At 38.3% G+C, this 25,607-nt stretch overlaps 1 protein-coding gene across 1 annotated transcript in view; it reads left to right on the top strand.

The window, feature by feature from the left end:
- The window catches only part of ufl1 (UFM1-specific ligase 1), a 33,034-nt gene that overhangs the window by 1,592 nt on the left and 5,835 nt on the right, over positions 1–25,607 (top strand). The window contains exons 2-17 of the mRNA XM_067416717.1: positions 2–147; positions 220–248; positions 339–436; positions 1,011–1,125; positions 1,223–1,353; positions 10,210–10,268; positions 11,167–11,313; positions 12,208–12,383; positions 12,461–12,637; positions 14,332–14,455; positions 16,663–16,785; positions 18,997–19,117; positions 20,219–20,385; positions 22,502–22,629; positions 24,539–24,619; positions 24,930–25,015. Coding sequence (XP_067272818.1) covers positions 2–147; positions 220–248; positions 339–436; positions 1,011–1,125; positions 1,223–1,353; positions 10,210–10,268; positions 11,167–11,313; positions 12,208–12,383; positions 12,461–12,637; positions 14,332–14,455; positions 16,663–16,785; positions 18,997–19,117; positions 20,219–20,385; positions 22,502–22,629; positions 24,539–24,619; positions 24,930–25,015 — 1,908 coding nt within the window. The remainder of the gene's footprint in view (position 1; positions 148–219; positions 249–338; positions 437–1,010; positions 1,126–1,222; positions 1,354–10,209; positions 10,269–11,166; positions 11,314–12,207; positions 12,384–12,460; positions 12,638–14,331; positions 14,456–16,662; positions 16,786–18,996; positions 19,118–20,218; positions 20,386–22,501; positions 22,630–24,538; positions 24,620–24,929; positions 25,016–25,607) is intronic.

The following is a 25,607-nucleotide window of genomic DNA, read 5'->3' as shown; positions in this document are numbered from 1 at the left end:
GGTTATCTGAGAGGAACTGCATTGAGATTGTGGCCAATCTGGTGCTGGATAAGAAGTTGGAAGTGGTTCACACTCTGGATGGGAAAGAGTACGTGACTCCAGCACAGATCATCCGGGAAATGCGCGATGAGCTCCATATGCAGCGAGGTTAGTGTAATGCATGTCACTGAATAACAGCTACAGAATGCCTGAATCTAACCGTTTGCTTCCTGATTTAAGGGAGGATTAATGTTGTGGACCTTCAGAAGGTTGGTGTCCAGTCTTCATATCAATCTTGTATAGAAAATGGGATATTATATATGAATACATGTTTAAGCGTTCTTTAATATTTCTTACAGATCATCAATGTTGATTTGGTCCATGTGGAGGGCAGAGCAAGTGAAATCGCCAAATCAGACAAAGGCACACAGCTCATACTGGGTCAGCTGATCGACGAGTGAGTCTGAGATGTTTTTTTAAAAGTGTTTTAGGGAAAAACTTTTGAAAATGCCCGTCAGTCGTGTTGTAGTCATGGGCTGAATCTAAAAAATAAATACCCTATACCCTCAAATAGGGCATTATTTGAAGGGACAGCCATTTGTAGAGGTGTCTGAAACCATAGTGGACGTCATTGAGTGTACTCATTCAATCCCACAATGCACTGCAAAAACAAGTGTACAGCCGATGTACAAACTCACTCGTTTGCATTCACTTCTTTACGTGAACTGTATTAGTGGACTATCGTAGGGAATAGTGAATGAAGGTTTAGGGGGCGATTTTGGATCAGCACTGCTCTCGAGACCAGTCTCAATTACTCCTCTATGGAGCGAGGCCAGACCGAACCACCCGACCTAAAAAAATAATGGGCGGGGCTAAGTTCGGCTGGCATCCAGGCTAGTCTTTTCTTGGTCTAGACCTGGTCTCGGTTTAGGTGGTCTTGACTACCACACTTCTATCAGTGTGTTAGCTGACTTCACAGGTGACTGATTGTTATGTAATTTACTGTCCTAAATGTCTGTTCTGCTGTAAAGAACATACTTGGATCGGCTTGCTGAGGAGGTGAATGATAAACTACAGGAGGCTGGGCAGGTGAACATCGCAGAGCTGTGCAAAACTTATGACCTACCTGGAGATTTTCTCACTGAGGTTAGTCCAGTCTGCATGAAGTATTGTGTAATGAAAAGGTCTTTCAGACCGATAAAGCGACTGCCTTCTCTAACGGTTCAACATGTTCATTCTGCAGGAGCTGAATGCGCGGCTGGGCAAATCCATCCAGGGCCAGATGGATCAGTACAGCAGGGGCGTGATCTTCACACAAGCTTTCGTCGCTAGACACAAAGCGCGCATTTGTGGTCTGTTCAGTGGCATCACAAGGTAAGCGGCTTGCATCATGGGCCAGATAATGCTGGGTGTGAGTTTCTCCTGTGCTGTTGATTAGATTCAAATTCTGTTGTTTTACTCATTACAAACCCATAAGGTTTTCGCTCGTCTTCAAAATGCAAATGTATTGAAACCTGAGAGATTTTTGTCCCTCCATTGATAGTCCACTAACCCAAAACATGAGATTGAAAACATACTTAATGTTTCCGGTAATGGCCGTATGTGAATCTAGCTGAAGAGTGACCTCTGACCTCACACATGACGCATTGACAAACGTGACAAAACAAAACACCGGGCACGAATTAGTCTAAAATGAGACTTCTTAAAGAGAAATGTGGGAGGAGCTTGAGTTTGTTGGGCGTGGACTCTCACCTGAGTTTACACTACGACTACATCCTACGTCATGTCGGGTCAGAAGTCATTCTTCAGCTGGAACTAGACTCGGTGACCAACATTACTGGAAGCCAGTGATTTATAGTTTATAAAGTTATAAATATAAGTATTTTTCTTACAAAAAACGCTTCGCTTCAGAAGCCTTTTATTAACCCTCCGGAGTGGAATGGATTACTTTAATGATGGAGGGATGGATTCAACAAGGCACTATTCACTCCCATTATAAAGCGTGGAATATTTTTAATATCTCTGATTGTGTTTGGCTAAAGAAGAAAGTCATGTACACCTAGCAGGGCTCGACATTAACGCTTGTTCAGGACAAGTGGATTTTTCAAAGGGGCAAGTGAAAGAGAATTTGATTTGCCTGACGGACACGCGGATTAAAACGCCAATAACTAAAAATAACTAGCGTGATACCAAAATGCAAGAATGATTCTGCATTGATTTAGTGTAAGCGGCGATCGATAGTGGATAAAAGTAATGAACTGACAGTAATAAGGTCGCGCTGTTGAAGCTCACGCATGCTCTCGAGGAGAAATCGAAACAAATGTGCGCCGCTCACACACAGAAACTGCGGTAAACATTCAAAATGTGAAGTTTTTATCTTTATAACATATGATACAGTTAAACATCGCACAACCAAATGTGCTGTTTTCCTGAATATCATCACGATTGAAAATGACACTGATTTCAGATGACAGCTCCATAAGCAATTAAACAGCATTTAGTCTCTTACATTTTAGAGGCAATATTCATACCTGTCAAGTATCCCGTTTTGGCCAGGAAAGTCCCGTATTTTACCCTTCTTTCCCGCCGTCCTCACGTATTCGTATTTTTCCGTAAATGTCCCGTATTTTAACCTGCGTTATTAAAAAATAATAATACCGGAGTAAAAAAACCAAAAACATGTCCAATCTGAGCTCTGTACTAGCCTCACGATAACTGCCGTCTGCAGTAGCCCACAGTACTGGTGGCCGTGTTAGTGTGTGAGGTCAGATGGCGAGTGACGACACGGGAAAAAACGAAAAACTAAACAGAGACGCATGATGGACGTAACTAACGATGGAGACGGAAGACACTCCTGCCAAAAAACCCAAACCCTCGTGTAAATACCGTGATCAATGGGACGGCGAATGTAATTTCCTGAAGAGGAGCAGGTGCGGGACAGTCACGCGTTTGGTAAGTTTTGTAGCTGCGCCTTAAGCATCTCACATCCGCATCATGTGCGACAGCGGAAGATCTTTTAAAGGGACAGTAACCCCTTATAATGACAATGCAAAGAACAAAAGTAATTGCTCACTAAATATGCTCTGCTCTTGACTGAATAACTTCAGTATCTTTAATGAGGATTAATCTATATATAATTCAGATTCAAATTCAGATTCAAATCAGTGCGAACTGATAACAATTCATGTATATTTCCTACTTGTTATACAGGTAGGAAGAGCACAGGTACAAATAAAAGTATTATTATTATTAGGGGCCAAGCACCGAAGGTGCGGAGGCACCTATTGAAATTGTTAGTGTTCCTATTATTAGGGGCCAAGCACCGAAGGTGCGGAGGCACCTATTGAAATCGTTAGTGTTCCTATTATTATTATTCTGCTTCTTCTTCTTCTTCTTTTTCTTCTTCCGCCATAGGAGTCTCTGGCAGCCCATAGAACCGTATGGTAAAAAGTTGTGAAATTTGGCACACTCATAGAGGCCAGTCTGAGCTGTCACTATAGCAAATTTGGTGCCTCTAACTCAATCCCTCTAGCGCCACCACCTGTCCAAAGTTTCACTCATATTTATGCTTATAACTTTTGACCCCTAAGGGCTAGAAACAAAATTCTTTTTTCATCGGATTCCTTGGCTCAAGCCGATTCGATTTCACCCTATGATGTCATTTTCCGGTATGCAAATTTTCCCGCCATTTTGAATTTTCTGAAAAACCTACTTTTTCGAACTCCTCCTAGGCCGTTGCTCCGATTTTCACGAAAATTGAAACAGATCATCTTCAGAGCATGTTGACAAAAAGTTATGGAATTCAAGTTGATTCGTCCAATCGTTTTCAATAAACGCACAAACAAATTTTACGTGGAGGTTGCAAAAACACACTAAAGGCTATATCTCCGCAACGCTTTATCGTATTCAAACCAACCTTGGTACATGTCATCACAAGCATGACTTGAAGCAACATGCAGCGTTTCGGCGCAGCGCCACCTACCTGTCCGGAGATACGAAAAATGCCTATTTTGGCTTATAACTTCTGAACCGTTTATCCAAAAATCATAAAATTGGTCTCATTAGATTCAGGGCGTCATGCCGAGTCGACTGATATCCAATTTTACCATGTCGGCCATTTTGGATGTCGGCCATTTTGAATTATGTGCAAAAATGCTGTATTTTATGAACGCATGAACAGATTGTTATGAAACTTGGTATGGGTCATCACCACGATGCCCTGAAGTAGCCTGAGAAGTTTCGAAACAGCGCCACCTAGTGGAGAATTTTTTTTTTCAAACGCTTATAACTTTGGGTGTGGTTGACATATTTTGATGGGAGTGTGTTTTTTGGTCTCCTGAATCCTTGCCGACTCCAACGATACCAGACTTGCCAGGTTTCGGCATATGGTTTGCGCAGAGTTGTAATTTAGTGCTTAAAAAACATTTGCTGATATCTTCGAAACCGCTAGTCCGATCGAGACGAAACCAGCCTCAGAAGTTCGGAAACATAGGTCGATAGCTATACGCTAATGCCCAAATCTCAAAATATTGATAGTAAGGGGTAGTAAAATCCAATCAAAGTCAGGTGTCAGTCATTTTTTACGTGTTTTTTCATATAAATGTCTATAACTCCAAAACAAAATGAAATATTTTCACCAAACTTGACACACATATGTATGGGCTCACTACGAGGACACATAAAAAAATTGGTGGGATTGTGCCTCTTGGTGGCGCTATAATAAAACAAAACATGAAATTCCCATTGACTTCAATGCAGTATTACGGTTTAAAATGCTAATGCTATAATTTAAGAATGCACTAGTGTATCATTACAAAACTCGGTATGTGTCTTCCGCTCTATGTCCCGAACATATTCAAAAAGTTTCGGGGCAGCGCCACCTTGTGGTCAAAAGTTGTAATAAAATGTACAAAAATGCTAATAACTTTTGATTAAATTAGCCTATTGTAATGAGACTGGTCATAATACATTCATTGGCTCATGCCGAGAAGATAGATACCAATTTTGCCATATTTTGCAAACATATCTGTGCTCCATCTTGTTATTTGTTAAAAATCTACTTTTTCAAACTCATCCTAGACCGTTTGTCCGATTTTCACCAAAATTGATCCGTATCGTCTTCAGACCATGCTGACAAATAGTTATGGATTTCGGATTGATAGACAAAACAGTTTTCATATACCACTGCAACAGAGTTGAGCCATGATGCAAAAATTACTCTTGAGGCTGTATCTCTGCAATGCTTTGACATATTGACACCAAACTTTGCATGTGTCATTGTCATCTCAATCTGACTAAACCACATCAGTTTCGTAACAGTGACACCTATTGGTCGAAAGTGATAAACCATTAAACCATTATTATTGACTGTATTTAAAATTTGACTGCTATTTTGCCTAAAATCAACTTAATAGGTCCTTAATGGCTCATTGTTGCAGTTGGCTTGAGACTTCCAGCCATGCTGGCATGTCTTGTCTTCTTCTTTGCGCTTGGCCCCGATAATGGCTGCTTGCAGCTATATTTATTATTCTGCTTCTTCTTCTTCTTCTTCTTCTTTTTCTTCTTCCGCCATAGGAGTCTCTGGCAGCCCATAGAACCGTATGGTAAAAAGTTGTGAAATTTGGCACACTCATAGAGGCCAGTCTGAGCTGTCACTATAGCAAATTTGGTGCCTCTAACTCAATCCCTCTAGCGCCACCACCTGTCCAAAGTTTCACTCATATTTATGCTTATAACTTTTGACCCCTAAGGGCTAGAAACAAAATTCTTTTTTCATCGGATTCCTTGGCTCAAGCCGATTCGATTTCACCCTATGATGTCATTTTCCGGTATGCAAATTTTCCCGCCATTTTGAATTTTCTGAAAAACCTACTTTTTCGAACTCCTCCTAGGCCGTTGCTCCGATTTTCACGAAAATTGAAACAGATCATCTTCAGAGCATGTTGACAAAAAGTTATGGAATTCAAGTTGATTCGTCCAATCGTTTTCAATAAACGCACAAACAAATTTTACGTGGAGGTTGCAAAAACACACTAAAGGCTATATCTCCGCAACGCTTTATCGTATTCAAACCAACCTTGGTACATGTCATCACAAGCATGACTTGAAGCAACATGCAGCGTTTCGGCGCAGCGCCACCTACCTGTCCGGAGATACGAAAAATGCCTATTTTGGCTTATAACTTCTGAACCGTTTATCCAAAAATCATAAAATTGGTCTCATTAGATTCAGGGCGTCATGCCGAGTCGACTGATATCCAATTTTACCATGTCGGCCATTTTGGATGTCGGCCATTTTGAATTATGTGCAAAAATGCTGTATTTTATGAACGCATGAACAGATTGTTATGAAACTTGGTATGGGTCATCACCACGATGCCCTGAAGTAGCCTGAGAAGTTTCGAAACAGCGCCACCTAGTGGAGAATTTTTTTTTTCAAACGCTTATAACTTTGGGTGTGGTTGACATATTTTGATGGGAGTGTGTTTTTTGGTCTCCTGAATCCTTGCCGACTCCAACGATACCAGACTTGCCAGGTTTCGGCATATGGTTTGCGCAGAGTTGTAATTTAGTGCTTAAAAAACATTTGCTGATATCTTCGAAACCGCTAGTCCGATCGAGACGAAACCAGCCTCAGAAGTTCGGAAACATAGGTCGATAGCTATACGCTAATGCCCAAATCTCAAAATATTGATAGTAAGGGGTAGTAAAATCCAATCAAAGTCAGGTGTCAGTCATTTTTTACGTGTTTTTTCATATAAATGTCTATAACTCCAAAACAAAATGAAATATTTTCACCAAACTTGACACACATATGTATGGGCTCACTACGAGGACACATAAAAAAATTGGTGGGATTGTGCCTCTTGGTGGCGCTATAATAAAACAAAACATGAAATTCCCATTGACTTCAATGCAGTATTACGGTTTAAAATGCTAATGCTATAATTTAAGAATGCACTAGTGTATCATTACAAAACTTGGTATGTGTCTTCCGCTCTATGTCCCGAAGATATTCAAAAAGTTTCGGGGCAGCGCCACCTTGTGGTCAAAAGTTGTAATAAAATGTACAAAAATGCTAATAACTTTTGATTAAATTAGCCTATTGTAATGAGACTGGTCATAATACATTCATTGGCTCATGCCGAGAAGATAGATACCAATTTTGCCATATTTTGCAAACATATCTGTGCTCCATCTTGTTATTTGTTAAAAATCTACTTTTTCAAACTCATCCTAGACCGTTTGTCCGATTTTCACCAAAATTGATCCGTATCGTCTTCAGACCATGCTGACAAATACTTATGGATTTCGGATTGATAGACAAAACAGTTTTCATATACCACTGCAACAGAGTTGAGCCATGATGCAAAAATTACTCTTGAGGCTGTATCTCTGCAATGCTTTGACATATTGACACCAAACTTTGCATGTGTCATTGTCATCTCAATCTGACTAAACCACATCAGTTTCGTAACAGTGACACCTATTGGTCGAAAGTGATAAACCATTAAACCATTATTATTGACTGTATTTAAAATTTGACTGCTATTTTGCCTAAAATCAACTTAATAGGTCCTTAATGGCTCATTGTTGCAGTTGGCTTGAGACTTCCAGCCATGCTGGCATGTCTTGTCTTCTTCTTTGCGCTTGGCCCCGATAATGGCTGCTTGCAGCTATATTTATTATTCTGCTTCTTCTTCTTCTTCTTCTTCTTTTTCTTCTTCCGCCATAGGAGTCTCTGGCAGCCCATAGAACCGTATGGTAAAAAGTTGTGAAATTTGGCACACTCATAGAGGCCAGTCTGAGCTGTCACTATAGCAAATTTGGTGCCTCTAACTCAATCCCTCTAGCGCCACCACCTGTCCAAAGTTTCACTCATATTTATGCTTATAACTTTTGACCCCTAAGGGCTAGAAACAAAATTCTTTTTTCATCGGATTCCTTGGCTCAAGCCGATTCGATTTCACCCTATGATGTCATTTTCCGGTATGCAAATTTTCCCGCCATTTTGAATTTTCTGAAAAACCTACTTTTTCGAACTCCTCCTAGGCCGTTGCTCCGATTTTCACGAAAATTGAAACAGATCATCTTCAGAGCATGTTGACAAAAAGTTATGGAATTCAAGTTGATTCGTCCAATTGTTTTCAATAAACGCACAAACAAATTTTACGTGGAGGTTGCAAAAACACACTAAAGGCTATATCTCCGCAACGCTTTATCGTATTCAAACCAACCTTGGTACATGTCATCACAAGCATGACTTGAAGCAACATGCAGCGTTTCGGCGCAGCGCCACCTACCTGTCCGGAGATACGAAAAATGCCTATTTTGGCTTATAACTTCTGAACCGTTTATCCAAAAATCATAAAATTGGTCTCATTAGATTCAGGGCGTCATGCCGAGTCGACTGATATCCAATTTTACCATGTCGGCCATTTTGGATGTCGGCCATTTTGAATTATGTGCAAAAATGCTGTATTTTATGAACGCATGAACAGATTGTTATGAAACTTGGTATGGGTCATCACCACGATGCCCTGAAGTAGCCTGAGAAGTTTCGAAACAGCGCCACCTAGTGGAGAATTTTTTTTTTCAAACGCTTATAACTTTGGGTGTGGTTGACATATTTTGATGGGAGTGTGTTTTTTGGTCTCCTGAATCCTTGCCGACTCCAACGATACCAGACTTGCCAGGTTTCGGCATATGGTTTGCGCAGAGTTGTAATTTAGTGCTTAAAAAACATTTGCTGATATCTTCGAAACCGCTAGTCCGATCGAGACGAAACCAGCCTCAGAAGTTCGGAAACATAGGTCGATAGCTATACGCTAATGCCCAAATCTCAAAATATTGATAGTAAGGGGTAGTAAAATCCAATCAAAGTCAGGTGTCAGTCCTTTTTTACGTGTTTTTTCATATAAATGTCTATAACTCCAAAACAAAATGAGATATTTTCACCAAACTTGACACACATATGTATGGGCTCACTACGAGGACACATAAAAAAATTGGTGGGATTGTGCCTCTTGGTGGCGCTATAATAAAACAAAACATGAAATTCCCATTGACTTCAATGCAGTATTATGGTTTAAAATGCTAATGCTATAATTTACGAATGCATTAGCGTATCGTTACAAAACTCGGTATGTGTCTTCCGCTCCATGTCCTGAAGATACTCAAAAAGTTTCGGGGTAGCGCCACCTTGTGGTCAAAAGTTGTAATAAAATGTACAGAAATGCGAATAACTTTTGATTAAATTAGCCTATTGTAATGAGACTGGTCATAATACATTCATTGGCTCATGCCGAGAAGATGGATACCAATTTTGCCATATTTTGCAAACATATCTGTGCTCCGTCTTGTTATTTGTTAAAAATCTACTTTTTCAAACTCATCCTAGACCGTTTGTCCGATTTTCACCAAAATTGATCCGTATCGTCTTCAGACCATGCTGACAAATACTTATGGATTTCGGATTGATAGACAAAACAGTTTTCATATACCACTGCAACAGAGTTGAGCCATGATGCAAAAATTACTCTTGAGGCTGTATCTCTGCAATGCTTTGACATATTGACACCAAACTTTGCATGTGTCATTGTCATCTCAATCTGACTAAACCACATCAGTTTCGTAACAGTGACACCTATTGGTCGAAAGTGATAAACCATTAAACCATTATTATTGACTGTATTTAAAATTTGACTGCTATTTTGCCTAAAATCAACTTAATAGGTCCTTAATGGCTCATTGTTGCAGTTGGCTTGAGACTTCCAGCCATGCTGGCATGTCTTGTCTTCTTCTTTGCGCTTGGCCCCGATAATGGCTGCTTGTTATGATTATTATTAATAAGATTAGGGGGAAAATGCCCTTTATAAAAGGTAAAAATATCACAAATATGCACATTTTAATTTGACAAAGCTAATCGAAAACAGGTGAGAATACGGATTCAGAATAAATCATATTTACAACACAAAAAATACTCTTTTCCGGACAAGCACTTTTTCAAAAAAGACCGATTTACTTCTCCGAAGGACAAGCACAATAAAAGGCTTAATGCCGAGCCCTGCCTAGGATCACTTGAGGGGGAGTAAATAATGGGAAAAATTGGGTTTTGGCTGAACTATCCCTTTCTCTACTCTCTTTTTTTGTCTGACTTACCTTTTCCTCTTTTTTTGTCTTTAAAGATTGATTCCTCTAGTTTATTAACGGTTGTGATTTCCATCCGTAGGCCTACGCAGATCAACAACTTGCTAAACCTCTATGGTTTTCAGGAGAATCTGTTATACTGTAAGTATTGAAGTTTGCCCTTTTACACAACATTTCTTTTCTGCATTTGTGCATATAGACAGCTATTGTGTGTGTGTGTGTGTGTGTGGAGTATAGGTTTATGGGCAGGAGCAGTGTAAGGGGATAGAAAATACGTTTTTTTACATTTTAAAAACCATTACGCCTATGGAATGTCCCCATATGTCACAAAAAAGTGTGTGTGTGTGTGTGTGTGTGTGTGTGTGTGTGTGTGTGTGTGTGTGTGTGTGTGTGTGTGTGTTGAGTAGGTTTATGGGCAGGAGCAGTGTAAGGGGATAGAAAATACGTTTTTTTACATTTTAAAAACCATTACGCCTATGGAATGTCCCCATATGTCACAAAAAAGTGTGTGTGTGTGTGTGTGTGTGTGTGTGTGTGTGTGTGTGTGTGTGTGTGTGTGTGTGTGTGTGTGTTGAGTAGGTTTATGGGCAGGAGCAGTGTAAGGGGATAGAAAATACGTTTTTTTACATTTTAAAAACCATTACGTCTATGGAATGTCCCCATATGTCACAAAAAAGTGTGTGTGTGTGTGTGTGTGTGTGTGTTGAGTAGGTTTATGGGCAGGAGCAGTGTAAGGGGATAGAAAATACGTTTTTTTACATTTTAAAAACCATTACGCCTATGGAATGTCCCCATATGTCACAAAAAAGTGTGTGTGTGTGTGTGTGTGTGTGTGTGTGTGTGTGTGTGTGTGTGTGTGTGTGTGTGTGTGTGTGTGTGTGTGTGTGTGTGTTGAGTAGGTTTATGGGCAGGAGCAGTGTAAGGGGATAGAAAATACGTTTTTTATATTTTAAAAACCATTACGCCTATGGAATGTCCCCATATGTCACAAAAAACGTGTGTGTGTGTGTGTGTGTGTGTGTGTGTGCTCGTTTAACAGCGGTGCTGGAAGAGCTGGTTAGCAGTGGCCGTTTGAAGGGCTCTGTGGTGGGAGGCAAGCAGGATAAAGCCATCTACATTCCTGACATCTACTCCAAAGCCCAGAGCACTTGGGTTGACTCCTTCCTCAAACAGAATGGATATTTAGGTATGTTTATCTTGAATTATGTTTTTGGAAAGTTAGCTTTATGCATTTACAATTTCCAGTATCGGGAGAGAAATAGGGACCCAGAAAAAACAATGTGGCTGATTTAAAAAAAACAGTCAGAAATTATGATTATAGTTGTTTTGTCAGTATCTGTGTTATTTGAAGGACTGAAGTGTGAATATGCTTAAGTGCAAATCACAACACACACTTCTTTTGTATTTATCGTGTGTTGCTACAGTAAAAGCCTACTGCTCTACTAATGCTTACACATTATGCACACTGAACCTTACCTAACCTTAATGTTGACTGCTTTATAAGAACACGTTTGAGACGTGGTAATAGTTGTTGGTATATATTAATGTCTCATGCTGACCACTTGTGATCAGTTTATCTGAATTAAGTCAAAATAATCAACTGGTCAAATTTTTTCCCCCCAAAAAATTCTGTATTTTCCCAAAAAATTCCCTTTTGTTTTTCCAATTTCCATTTTAATGTTAGTTTTGTCCAAATTCTGTAATATAATTTGACCTGAATTAAGTTAAGCTTTGCCAAACACGTTTGTGGCATAACTGTTCATTTAATTTTTTTATTTTTTATTAATTAGTTTATTTAGAAAAATCTAAATTAGCAGATATCGTATTACACTAATATTGACTGTTCTCTGAAGGGTTTAAAAGCCAAATTGTGAACCGTTAATGCATTTTCAACTCAAGCATTTTGCTTTTTTGTTTTGTTTTTAAATCAGAGATGCGTCAAAATAATTCCCTGTGCTTTGTAAAGCTTAATTTATATTGACCCGAGAACAATCCCTAAAGGTTTAAACAAAAAGGGATTGTTCCCTAAAGAGAACAATCCCTAAAGCTCTTCTCAGCCCAGTTGTCTTTTCTCCTGCAGAGTTTGAGGCCCTGACCCGTTTGGGAATACCTGATCCAATCAGCTACATAAAGAAGAGGTTTAAGTCCAGCAAATTGCTTTTTCTCAAATCCGCGTGTGTTGGCCGAACCATTGTAGATCAGCTCGAGGCGTCAGTGGAGGAGGCCATCAGCTCAGCCGCTTGGGTTGACCTACAGGTGCGGTCATGCTTTTCTTTTCTTTACAAAGGAAAAATATATCCACAAATGTTACGAGGTAATTTCTTCTCGTTTAGCCAATGCTCCCAAGCAGTCTGTCTGAGGAGGATATAGGAATCCTGCTGAATGAAGTGCTGAGGGCCATGAATGTGCAGTCCAGTGCCAGGCTTCTCTCCACTTCTGTGGTCAGCGAAAAGTTCATCAGCGGATGCCTCTCTTTATTTGAAGACATCATGCAACATAAAGCACAGAAGGTGTGTGTGTGTGTGTGTGTGTGTGTGTGTGTGTGTGTGTGTGTGTGTGTGTGTGTGTGTGAGCTTGCCCTGCAACTGGAAGCACTGGGGCATTGTTTTCCTTTATAATTATTACCTTATTAAATCTGTTGTTTTTATGTAAAATACTTAAATGTAATCAATCCGAATACTATTTTGTTCATCTTCAGAGCACAAATGAAGATATTTGGACCTCCTGAGCCCCTTTTGAATTTAGTATTTTTCCATGTCATTCATTTTTTTAGAGCAAAAGAAACAAATGGATTTTTATTTTATTTTTTAAAAATGTGTTATTTTATTCGTATGTTATGCTATGTCCTCGTAAGTGGCCATAGCATAGCATTTATAAAAAATAATAAAATGAGTTGGAAATGACACGTATAGGCAAAAACAATGTGTTTTGTTTTTTTCATTTACCAATTAATTTTTAGGTTTTAACTTTGTTTAAAGATGATTCTCAACTATTTTATGAAAGATATTACAGAGTGCATTGATATTAGCTCTGCGCGATTCTGGGAAAATTTTGAATTTTCATATGAATAACAATTTTTTAGCTTAGAATTGATATCACGATTCTCTGCAACGATTTTCTCATGAAGTGTAATGTTTATTGCACACATGAACCATGACAAAACAAATTGCCAAAATATTTGTTTGTACATATCTGTACAAATTGTCAAAATATTTGTTTTGGCACATATAAGGCTTCTATGAATAAAGAAGAAACACTCTTTAACTTCTTGCCTTTTGTACAATTAACATTCAACTGGCCATTCAAATAAATTCAATATTTCATTTATATCATTTACAGGATAACCAGACTCAGAACTCAGACATGTATGGTGTCAGAAATGCACTGAAATTTGTCTTTGTGGCACCCAGCAGGTTAAATCTGAGCAATTTCTGTCCCTCCATTGCCAGTTACACAACTACCACTAAAAGCGTTGCAAAATGAATCCCTATGCATTGAGCCGTTTAGTCCACATTTTCTATAGAGACTTGATCACACAATTATTTCTGTTATTTGAAATAAAGCTAAAATTAAAAATAGAAATATTAAATGAAAAAGTTAATCGAAATAAGTTTATTACTGTAAATTAAGACTAAAACTGAGCTTAAATTCAAACTAAAATAAAAATAAATCAAACCAAAAGAGTAAAATTAAAAAAGTATGAAAAAAAATTACAAAACCTTTAAAATTGAAAGGAAAACTAAATATCAAAATAAAAACTATTTCAAAATATATAATAAAGTAGTTTATAATAGTATAGTAACACTGGTTCCAGACCTGTATGACTTTGTCTTAAAAAAATAAAACAAAACAAACAAAATAATTGATCAGAGATGGAAACTCGAGTCGCACTTAAGTCGCAAAAAAAAAAATACTTGTGCCTGGACTTGGACTCGTGAAACAACTGACCTGAGACTTGACCTTGACCTTGACTTGACTTGGACCACATGGTCTTTTTGTTCATTGTCCATTGTTGACAAATGGATCCAACAAGATGTATGATATCTAATGCATCAACACATGAGCAGGAAATCAGCACATATGTGAATACACTGGCTTTAAAAGGGGTTGTGGTTTCTGGCTGGCACATAATAGCATGCATATAGTCTAACATGTTTGCAGCGATCGTCACTGGATGTGTTTATCTTCTCTGCTTTATCAATAGGAAGTGAAGAATAACCCTGTGTTTCTGATAACTGAGGAGGATGTCAAACAAGCGTCTGTTTTACTGGAGACTTCATCCTCTTCAAAGAAAGAGAAAAGAGATGAGCGGCGGAAGAAGGCTTCAGGTAAAGAAAGTATATTTCGGATATAACTGAAGTAGTGCAGAAAAAAACAGATGATTTTGATTGACTTGTAAGACCTATATAAAATAAGTGTTGTTGCTTTGTTGTCATCTATATGCCAGTGTACACTGTAAAAAAAATAAAAAAAAAACGGTAAAAAAAACCTGTAAAGTATCCTAATGTTAATAAAATGCAAAAACATTTTCAATAAAAGTTTTAACAGAAAGACACTTATTTTACAGGTATCTCCTTGAATTATTATAATGAAACACTTTTACTGTAATGCAAATATAAATGCAAATCTCTTGCAGGTAACCGTTAATATAAAGCACATGCTCTACATGTCAGCACAATGGTGACAAAATAAGACGATACAGAAACCCTTTAAATCCCAACAGATTATCTCCACTCATTACAATACATTTCTTCCACACTAAAGTTCTTATTAAGATAAACAAAGGTTTAGATGTTGATGTTTTGTTTGTAGTCACCATTATGGTGATCAGTGTGATCAGGCTCTTGACTTTTAACATTGTTTTCTGTCTGGCTGCTTAAACTGTTTCCAAAACACACTTCTGTTGAAAAATACAAGGGAAAATCTGATCAGATTTTCCTTTTTAATGCCATAACAACTGTGCTTTAGAAACCGTTTAAGCAGCCAGTAAAACGTCTAATGTTAAAAGTCCCAACTAAAGCAAACACTGATCACCATAATAGTGACTTCAAACTTTATTATTTTCAGTAAAACATCATCTAAACCTCTGTTAATTCCCAATATGTACTGTGTAATGAGTAGAAGTGGCACCGATAGCTGATTGGTGGAACAAAAAGGTTATCGTCAAAAATCAATACCGATAGTTTTTCCGGTTTACGTCCATTGCGGGAGCAGCTGAGAAGGCTGCTGTCATTACACAGTAGCCTACGAAAGCTCTTAGAAGGGTCTGCTGGCATTATATAGCGCGAGAGCGGCCTCTAGAGGCCAAATGAAAAACTATCACTGATTGTTTACATTAACGCGTGAGGACACGTGAGGCTGCGCGCTTCACAGCACACGCTGCACAGAGCGTGGTGACACATCTGACGCGCGTTTAAAACAGCGAAAGGGAAACGGTATGAATACAGAACACTTCAGTACATGTTGCCAAATCATTAAAGTATTTTTTTGGTGACTAGATGCTTTAGCAGCGAAAGAACAGCAGTATGGATGTACTTTGCTTTGTCGTCGAGGCTGACAGGACGCTAACATTAGCAGTAACATTTACCTCAAGCGCAGTTAAAGCGATGTAACAACTAGTGATGTAAGAAACCAAACTGTACGGTCATTCATCCGACAGAAATATAAACACATCAGAAACGCATTTGATTTCAATACATATTTTGTTATTTTGATAAGAAAACCGTCAAGTGTTTTAAAAAAGCAAACTGGATTTATATGAAATAACTCTTAATATAATACAGTAATCCATTATAATACATTATATCCAATTTGTAACATAAAGTAAGGTTAATAAATGCTGTAGAAGTATTATTCATTGTTAGTTTTATTTGTTAACCTTTTTTATGCACCATGAACTAACATGAATGATTAAGATAATTGTATTGCTCAACTATTATTACACAGTAATGTTTTAGTTATTTTCTGTAGATTTTTTTCTGTTAGAACTTGTCATTTTAAGATATTCATATTAAATATATATTTAATATATTCATATTTACATATGAAATTTAGAATTGCATATGTAAATATGATTAATTTGTAATTATTATTATTTTAATCTAGTAGCTTTTTAAAAACTATCGGTCGATTAATCGGTTATCGGCAAGAGTGGTCCAACCTAGCTATCGGCATCGGTAAAATCCACTATCGGTCGACCTCTAGTAGTGAGTAAAGGTCTTGAGAGATCTGTTAGTGTTTAATGTTCTGTTGCTGCCAGTCATTTGAGCATTTCTTTGAGATTTTATTTTTTAGTGTTTGATCTTAACTATTCAGGAAATAGATTTAAAAAATAACTACATTTCTGTAAAGGTTTTGCACCATTTGGTGGTGATTCACATGTAGTATTATTACAATCTAAAAAAAGTTTTAATTAAATGAATTATTTATTTTTCATTAATGTCATAATACTTAGAGTAACAGTCGAGTTTACAGTTAGTGTTTCTAATTTTGCAGAGTTTTGAGTACTATGGCTGTTGATTTTTTTGCTTCTCAGAGGGCAGTGGGAGCGTGAAAGGAAGTGGAGGTGGAAATGCCCGAGAGATCCGAATCCGCAAAACAAAAAAGAAAGGACGGAGGGAGGAAGACAGTGACGAGGAGACGTCACACAGCTCTCAGGGTATGAACACAGTCTAACAGATTCAGGCACAGAAAATACTGTGGCTATCAAGAATTAACATATTTATTCCGATCAAGCATAACATTATGACAGGTGAATAATATGATGATCTCTTCATCACTGCTCTTGTTAGTGGGTGGGATATATTAGGCAGCAAGTGAACATTTTGTCCTCAGAGTTGATGTGTTAGAAGCAGGAGAAATGGGCAAGCGTAAGGATTTGAGTGAGTTTGACAAGGGCCAGATTGTGACGGCTAGACGACTGGGTCAGAGCATCTCCAAAACTGCAGCTCTTGTGGGCTGTTCCCGGTCTGCAGTGGTCAGTATCTATCAAAAGTGTCACCTTTTTCACCTTTTTCTTTTTCATCCCTGCATTCATTAGCTATGGAGAGTCTCTCAGGGGCTGTGTGGGGCGCCGACCGATTTGAGCTTTGGATGCATGAACACTTTTTAACTTAAACGGCTACTCCGTATGTGGCACGGCGTCCAAATGTGATGTATTCCTGTGCATTTCAGTCAGATTCGAGTGAGAATGAATACTTTGTGTGTGTCTTTATCAGGACAACCTGATCCATGGTTATTGCTATTTATGTTTTTTTTTAATATTGTCTGGCACCATATTTTCAAGTTATTGGCAGTTATTTGTCCTATATGCAAGCTGTTTATTGTTTACATTTATTTATTGTTTTACCATTTTACCATGAAGGCTTTTGCCTTCCTTTTATCAGTGATGCTAAGAAATATATTGCAAGTCACTGTGGGCCAAACACTGCCTAGCTCGAGTATTACTGTCTAGTCCAAGAGACGTGCCTTAATGGGGAAGATTTCTGCAAGTATATGTCTCTGCAGGTTAGTAATAAGTGTTACCACATCAGTGGGCGTGGCCATAAACAGAGGGACGTTTTCAACTGTGTTACCTGATTTGCTCACGTCACAGTGTGGGAGGGGTTTAGGGCTGGGGTCGGGTTGCCACAGTTACTTTGAAAAAGTAATCTGATTACTGATTACTTCTTTAAAAAGTAACTTGGTTACTTTACAGATTACTTGATTTTAAAAGTAACTAAGTAAGATTACAAGTTGCTTTATTAGTTACATTCAGCAGTTTCCGACAACACCCCCGCCGCCTCCACACAGAAATGACAGCCGTTTTTGCCAACACACACTTTATTGGAAGTGCATTTTTAACAGTAATGTCAACAATGTATCTCCTGACATTTTAAGTTGAAATTAAAAAAAATATTTCCTGAAAAAATACTCCCAGAGCCGCAAGAAGAAAGAAAATATATATATATATATATATATATTTTATTTTTTACTAAGGATAATGACTAAAATAGTAACTCACAGTGACTTGGATAAATTACTTTAATCTGATTACTGGTTTGGAAATAGTAACGACTTTAGTAATCTAATAGCAATTCGATTACTCGTTTCTGGAAAAAAGTAGTCAGATTAGACAAAATAATTAATCAGTAAACCATGCAAACTGTGTAAAAACGAGGAACAAAAGAAACAAACATCTAGACATCATACATAATGCGATATCATATTGTACTGTTGGTGTGCGTGCCCATGTGTGTATGTGGATGACCATGTCTGGTCAGCCACCACCGAAAACAGTACAATATCCGTCGTCATTATGAATCTGTATCATTGTGTATTTGGCATTGAACTGTATTTTACATTGAACGCTTGGGGATTATTGCCCATTTAATTGTTCATTAAAATGCAACACTTTACAAATAAAACTGCATTAGTTAAACAGATTAAAGTTGTTTTATATTTATTTTAAATATTATGAAATAAACCCATAGCAACTTTTAATGTTATACAGTTTGATTTATGATTTTAAAAAATTACTTTCGGCCCATGGCTCGCAATCAAGTTTGTTATTTGGCCCTTCATAGGAGAAAGTTTGGGCACCCCTAGATTAGAGTAACAGGGTTTTTTTTCAGTGCGTCATTTATAAACACCCATCAGTTTGAAAACACCTACAAATTTAGAAACACACATTTTTGTTTCTCAGAGACCTCATCATACTCAATTTCTGGGACATCGACAGTTTACCTATATTGCTGTGCAAGATCATAAAAGCTCATTACGACCACTAGGGGGCGAATTCTGACTTTCATGTGCAGTGGAAAGGCAGCTTTAGTGTGATTGGTAGTAGGAAATGAGCAGTTGTTTTTGTGTGTGTGTGCATGTGTTACAGGTCGAAATAAAGTAGGAGACATGCCCTTCCTGTCAGTAGAGGAGATCATGGAGGTTCTGGAGAAGAAAGTGTGTGACAGCTCTGAGGAAATGCTGCAGGATCTAGCAGAGCAGTTACTAAGGTTCAAACCATGAGACTCAAGCTAATTGACACTAAAAGTGCACCACTGGCAAGTTCATAATGTTGAAGAACTATTCACACCAACACAAAGGTTCAGCACGAAAATGTGTTCAGACAATGCAATATTTCGGATCAGTGCTAAAAGAAAAGGCAGATGCGCTGAATTAAATTGCAGATCCAGTGTCCTCACCTGCACTTAAAGGTACACACACATCCGATACATACACAAGTCTTATTGGTTGGCCCATGGAAAAGAGATTTACCTTTTCACTGAACAGGTCAATTCACCTCCTAGCGGACTTCTTTGCATCTCTATTATCATTCATGCTGGAATTAATAAACGAATACAAACAATAAATGGAGTTCATTAAAAAGCTTTGGGATCAGCATTAGAATAGGTGTACATAAGGAAAATAGTTTGGTAAATAGTGCAAATGACCAACAAAATTTTGAGGGAATATATGCAGACAACATAAAAAATAATAAATATAAAATTAATAATCTATTATAATGCCTGGTTATCGAAGTATAAAAAGTAGTTTTCACCTCATGCACATTGATTTGATTGGAATAAATCATATTATCAAATGTTTTAGCAGACCGAAAGCTCAAATTGGATCTGTAAATTGGATCGATGAGACCTCACACAGCTCCTGTATGATTTCTGGTCTATCAGATGCCGTGTTAGATTACTAGAAAAAAATCTGTCGCATTAACAGCATATGATGTTATTGTTGGTCTGAACAAATTTGTTAAAGGAATAGTTCACCTAAAAATGAAAATTACCCCATGATTTACTCACCCTCAAGTCATCCTGTATATGACATTCTTCTTTCAGACAAACACAATAAGAGTTATATTTAAAATGTCCTGGTGCTTCCAAGCTTTATAATGGCAGTGAATGGCTTGGAATGAATTTAAGTTTTTGGGTGAACTATCCCTTTAAAATGTTAAAAATGTTTATTGCACTGAACCATCTTCTTGCTGTGAACAGGCCTTGAGGTTGTTGTTTTTCAAAGCTTTGCTTCAGATGAATTCAACAACATTTTGAAAATTAATTTGCAGGACATTAACCTCTTTTTTGTTTTGTTTTTGTTGACAGGCCATTGAGTAAAATGTACCAGGAAGTGGTCAGTACAGCTTTCATGTCCACAAGTTCAACCGGAGCAGGAGGAAGTCGAAAGAAAAACATGAAGGATCTTCAGGAGGAGATCAACAACTTGTACAACAACATTCGCCTCTTTGAGAAAGGAACCAAACTCTTCTCAGGTTTGTTACCGTATTATAACCGTAATTAAACTAAACTATCCCTGTTCTCTCTTCATGGGCAGATATTATAACCGTAATTAAACTAAACTATCCCTGTTCTCTCTTCATGGGCAGATATTATAACCGTAATTAAACTAAACTATCCCTGTTCTCTCTCTTTATCGGCAGATATTATAACCGTAATTACACTAAACTATCCCTGTTCTCTCTTCATCGGCAGATATTATAACCGTAATTAAACTAAACTATCCCTGTTCTCTCTCTTCATCGGCAGATATTATAACCGTAATTAAACTAAACTATCCCTGTTCCCTCTTCATCGGCAGATATTATAACCGTAATTAAACTAAACTATCCCTGTTCTCTCTTCATCGGCAGATATTATAACCGTAATTAAACTAAACTATCCCTGTTCTCTCTTCATCAGCAGATATAACCGTAATTAAACTAAACTATCCCTGTTCTCTCTTCATCAGCAGATATTATAACCGTAATTAAACTAAACTATCCTTGTTCTCTCTTCATCAGCAGATATTATAACCGTAATTAAACTAAACTATCCCTGTTCTCTCTTCATCAGCAGATATTATAACCGTAATTAAACTAAACTATCCCTGTTCTCTCTTCATCAGCAGATATTATAACCGTAATTAAACTAAACTATCCCTGTTCTCTCTTCATCAGCAGATATTATAACCGTAATTAAACTAAACTATCCCTGTTCTCTCTTCATCAGCAGATATTATAACCGTAATTAAACTAAACTATCCCTGTTCTCTCTTCATCAGCAGATATTATAACCGTAATTAAACTAAACTATCCCTGTCCTCTCTTCATCGGCAGATATTATAACCGTAATTAAACTAAACTATCCCTGTTCTCTCTTCATCAGCAGATATTATAACCGTAATTAAACTAAACTATCCCTGTTCTCTCTTCATCAGCAGATATTATAACCGTAATTAAACTAAACTATCCTTGTTCTCTCTTCATCGGCTGATATTATAACCGTAATTAAACTAAACTATCCCTGTTCTCTCTTCATCAGCAGATATTATAACCGTAATTAAACTAAACTATCCTTGTTCTCTCTTCATCGGCTGATATTATAACCGTAATTAAACTAAACTATCCCTGTTCTCTCTTCATCAGCAGATATTATAACCGTAATTAAACTAAACTATCCCTGTCCTCTCTTCATCGGCAGATATTATAACCGTAATTAAACTAAACTATCCCTGTTCTCTCTTCATCAGCAGATATTATAACCGTAATTAAACTAAACTATCCCTGTTCTCTCTTCATCAGCAGATATTATAACCGTAATTAAACTAAACTATCCCTGTTCTCTCTTCATCAGCAGATATTATAACCGTAATTAAACTAAACTATCCCTGTTCTCTCTTCATCAGCAGATATTATAACCGTAATTAAACTAAGCTATCCCTGTTCTCTCTTCATCGGCAGATATTATAACCGTAATTAAACTAAACTATCCCTGTTCTCTCTTCATCAGCAGATATTATAACCGTAATTAAACTAAACTATCCCTGTTCTCTCTCCATCTGCAGATATTATAACCGTAATTAAACTAAACTATCCCTGTTCTCTCTTCATCAGCAGATATTATAACCGTAATTAAACTAAACTATCCCTGTTCTCTCTTCATCTGCAGATATTATAACCGTAATTAAACTAAACTATCCCTGTTCTCTCTTCATCAGCAGATATTATAACCGTAATTAAACTAAACTATCCCTGTTCCCTCTTCATCGGCAGATATTATAACCGTAATTAAACTAAACTATCCCTGTTCTCTCTTCATCAGCAGATATTATAACCGTAATTAAACTAAACTATCCTATGTAATTAAACTAAACTATTTTAAGGGGGTTCAAGTGTCAAGCACACACAAGAACCGCTTTTCCACCGCCAGGCCAAACTCTTCTGCAACCCTTCCTTATCGTTCTTACAAACGCTCAGCCCGACGGAGGAAAAGCAGCTAAGGTTTTCCTGCAAATGATTTAGTTTAGTATGTTTAAATTTAGTATGTTTGTGTTGTTTCTCTCTCTTAGGCTATTATCTAATGCTTCTGCTTTTTTTCTGTACACACCAGATGACACGCAGGCTACCATTGCCAGGCATGTTTTAAAGACCGTATGTACGGATGCGACCAATGTTCTGCTGAGCTTTGTGGCATCTGAGCATATGACCTCGGACAGCTCGACAGCCATCACCAGTGAGGTACGATCTACTGTTATTCCATAATCTTATTCAAGACAACTAGTGCTGCAACAGCTAAACAATAAAACTGATATTGAAAATCATCGACAACGTATATCATTATCGCGTCTGCCCACTGTGCAAAGGAACACACGTCAATTTACAACTCTGAATAACGCATTTCTATGAGCAAAATCTACAAATCGTGGAGGAAACAGAGTGAGCTGCTTCTGAACTCTTTATTTTAAGCTTCAAACTAATGCATTGGCGTAATGTTTAACATGGCTTGCCCTGTCAGGGACCTTGACGGATGCATGTGCTCTTTAATGTGACACAGACAGACTCACACACTCACACTCACAGACAGAGACACACACAGAGACAGGCACGCACAGACACAGAGAGAGACACAGGCAGACAGACACACACACACACACACACACTCGCAGACACGCACACACACGCAGACACGCACACACTCACAGACAGAGACAGACACACACATACAGAGAGACAGACACAGAGACACACACACACACAGACAGACAGACACAGAGACACACATCACAGACACGCACACACTCACAGACAGAGACAGACACACACATACAGAGAGACAGACACAGAGACACACACACACACAGACAGACAGACACAGAGACACACATCACAGACACGCACACACTCACAGACAGAGACACACTCACTCACAGACAGAGACAGGCACGCATGCACACACACACACTCGCAGACACGCACACACTCACAGACAGAGATACACACAGAGACAGGCACGCACACACACACACACACAGACACAGAGAGAGACGCAGACAGACACACACACACACACACACACACAGACAGACACACAAACACTCGCAGACACGCACACACTCACAGACAGAGATACACACAGAGACAGAAATGCATCCACACACACACACAGACACAGAGAGACACACACACACGCAGACAGACAGACACAGAGACACACATCACAGACACGCACACACTCACAGACAGAGATACACACAGAGACAGGCACGCACGCACACACACACAGAGAGAGAGAGACAGACACACACACAGACAGACAGACACAGAGACACACATCACAGACACGCACACACTCACAGACAGACAGACACACACATACAGAGAGACAGACACAGAGACACACACACTCACAGACAGAGACAGGCACGCACACACACACACACACACACACACACAGACACACACAGGCAGGCAGACACAGAGACACACACTCACAGATAGAGACTGGCACGCACGGGCACACACACACACACACACACACACAGACGCATACAGACACACACACACACATAGACAGAGAGACACACACACACTCACAAACAGAGACAGGTACGCATGCACACACACACACAGACACAGACAGGCAGACACAGAGACACACACACACTCACAGACAGAGACAGGCGCGCACACACACACACACACACACAGAGACACATACAGACACACATACAGACACACACACACACACACACACACACAGACGCATACAGACACACACACACACACACACACACCCAGAGACGCATACAGACACACACATAGACAGAGAGACAGACACGTACGACTCAGACACGCACATACACACACACACACACACACACACACACACACACACACACAGAAACACACACACACACACAGTTATCTAGCAGTAGATGAAGATTAATTTTAATTTAATTTGCTGAAAAATCCACTATATAGATAGGAAAAAACTCACAATTTTGTATCAATGCCTATATATATATATATATATATATATATATATATATTTATATATATATATATATATATATCCATCTTGTTTACACGTGTGTGTGTGTGTGTGTGTGTGTGTGCGCGTGTGTGTGTGTGTGTTACCATATTACAGATCAGGCTGAAGATTCTGGCTAAGCTCTCAGATGAAGTTAAATCTCCTCTGATGAAGCTACACAACAGTCTCAATGGAAAGGTGCGTTTGATGGCACAATATGTCAGTCATATCCAAGCCCACACACCAAATTCAGCAACTTTAATAATTCTGAAATAATTTGATAATGCTTTCAGCAATGAATAAGATTGTAGCGTAGCATAATGAATGAGTTATGAGTCTTAAATCCATTTCAGAGATTTCCACAGATTTTCCCAAAGACCAGTGGAGAAGATGTGAAAAATACTACATATTCCTTTATATTTTACTAACATTCTTATGGGATCAGCTGCCAGTTATTGGTTGGAAGGACAAAGTAGCATAAATTGTTTCCTTTTCTTGACACTTGCAGGCCATTGAAGATTTTCTGTCATGTTTGGAGACGAGTGCAGAAGAGTGTGGGCTACTTCTGAAGAAAGGCGACAAGAAGAGAGAAAGGTATAGTCTCTCTTCTCCAACAATGCATCATTATTGATCACAAAAGGGTCTGATCTTTAGTAATTGTTGACCTAGTAATGGTTGGAAATAAGGAGTCATAGAGCTAGGGATGCTAAATTTCTCAAAAGTCGAAGAAAATCCGGCCTGCTATCAGTACCTGCAAAAAATGTATTAGTAACGTTTCGGTCTCATGACTTTCATCAAGCTTATATACAAATCATGCTGTTTAAACTCGATCACATTTAAAAATGATTGCGGAGATCCATTGATTAGCAATCAAGCACATCATTAGCACCACAACATCATAGTTACATCAACAATTGTACATAATGACACAACACACAAAAAATTATAGCATCACATTAAATAATGTTTCATCATTCATACCCGTAGGTGAGAGTGTCTGAAGGGTAAAAATTCAATACAACGCACGCATTGCAGAATACAATGCTCTTTTTAAGAGCAGTTCAATATCGACTAGAGGGGGCTAGGTGGCACACTCACTTTTTCAATCACACCAAAATGCGAGGAGGACACACCGGGATTCAATGCAGGAAAAATAGGCATCTTTTCTTCTAAACAAACTATTTTA

This window comes from Pseudorasbora parva, chromosome 15, assembly GCF_024679245.1.
Source record: "Pseudorasbora parva isolate DD20220531a chromosome 15, ASM2467924v1, whole genome shotgun sequence".
In the NCBI taxonomy this organism is placed as follows: Eukaryota; Metazoa; Chordata; class Actinopteri; order Cypriniformes; family Gobionidae; genus Pseudorasbora; species Pseudorasbora parva.
This window is presented reverse-complemented; position numbering and strand designations above follow the sequence as displayed.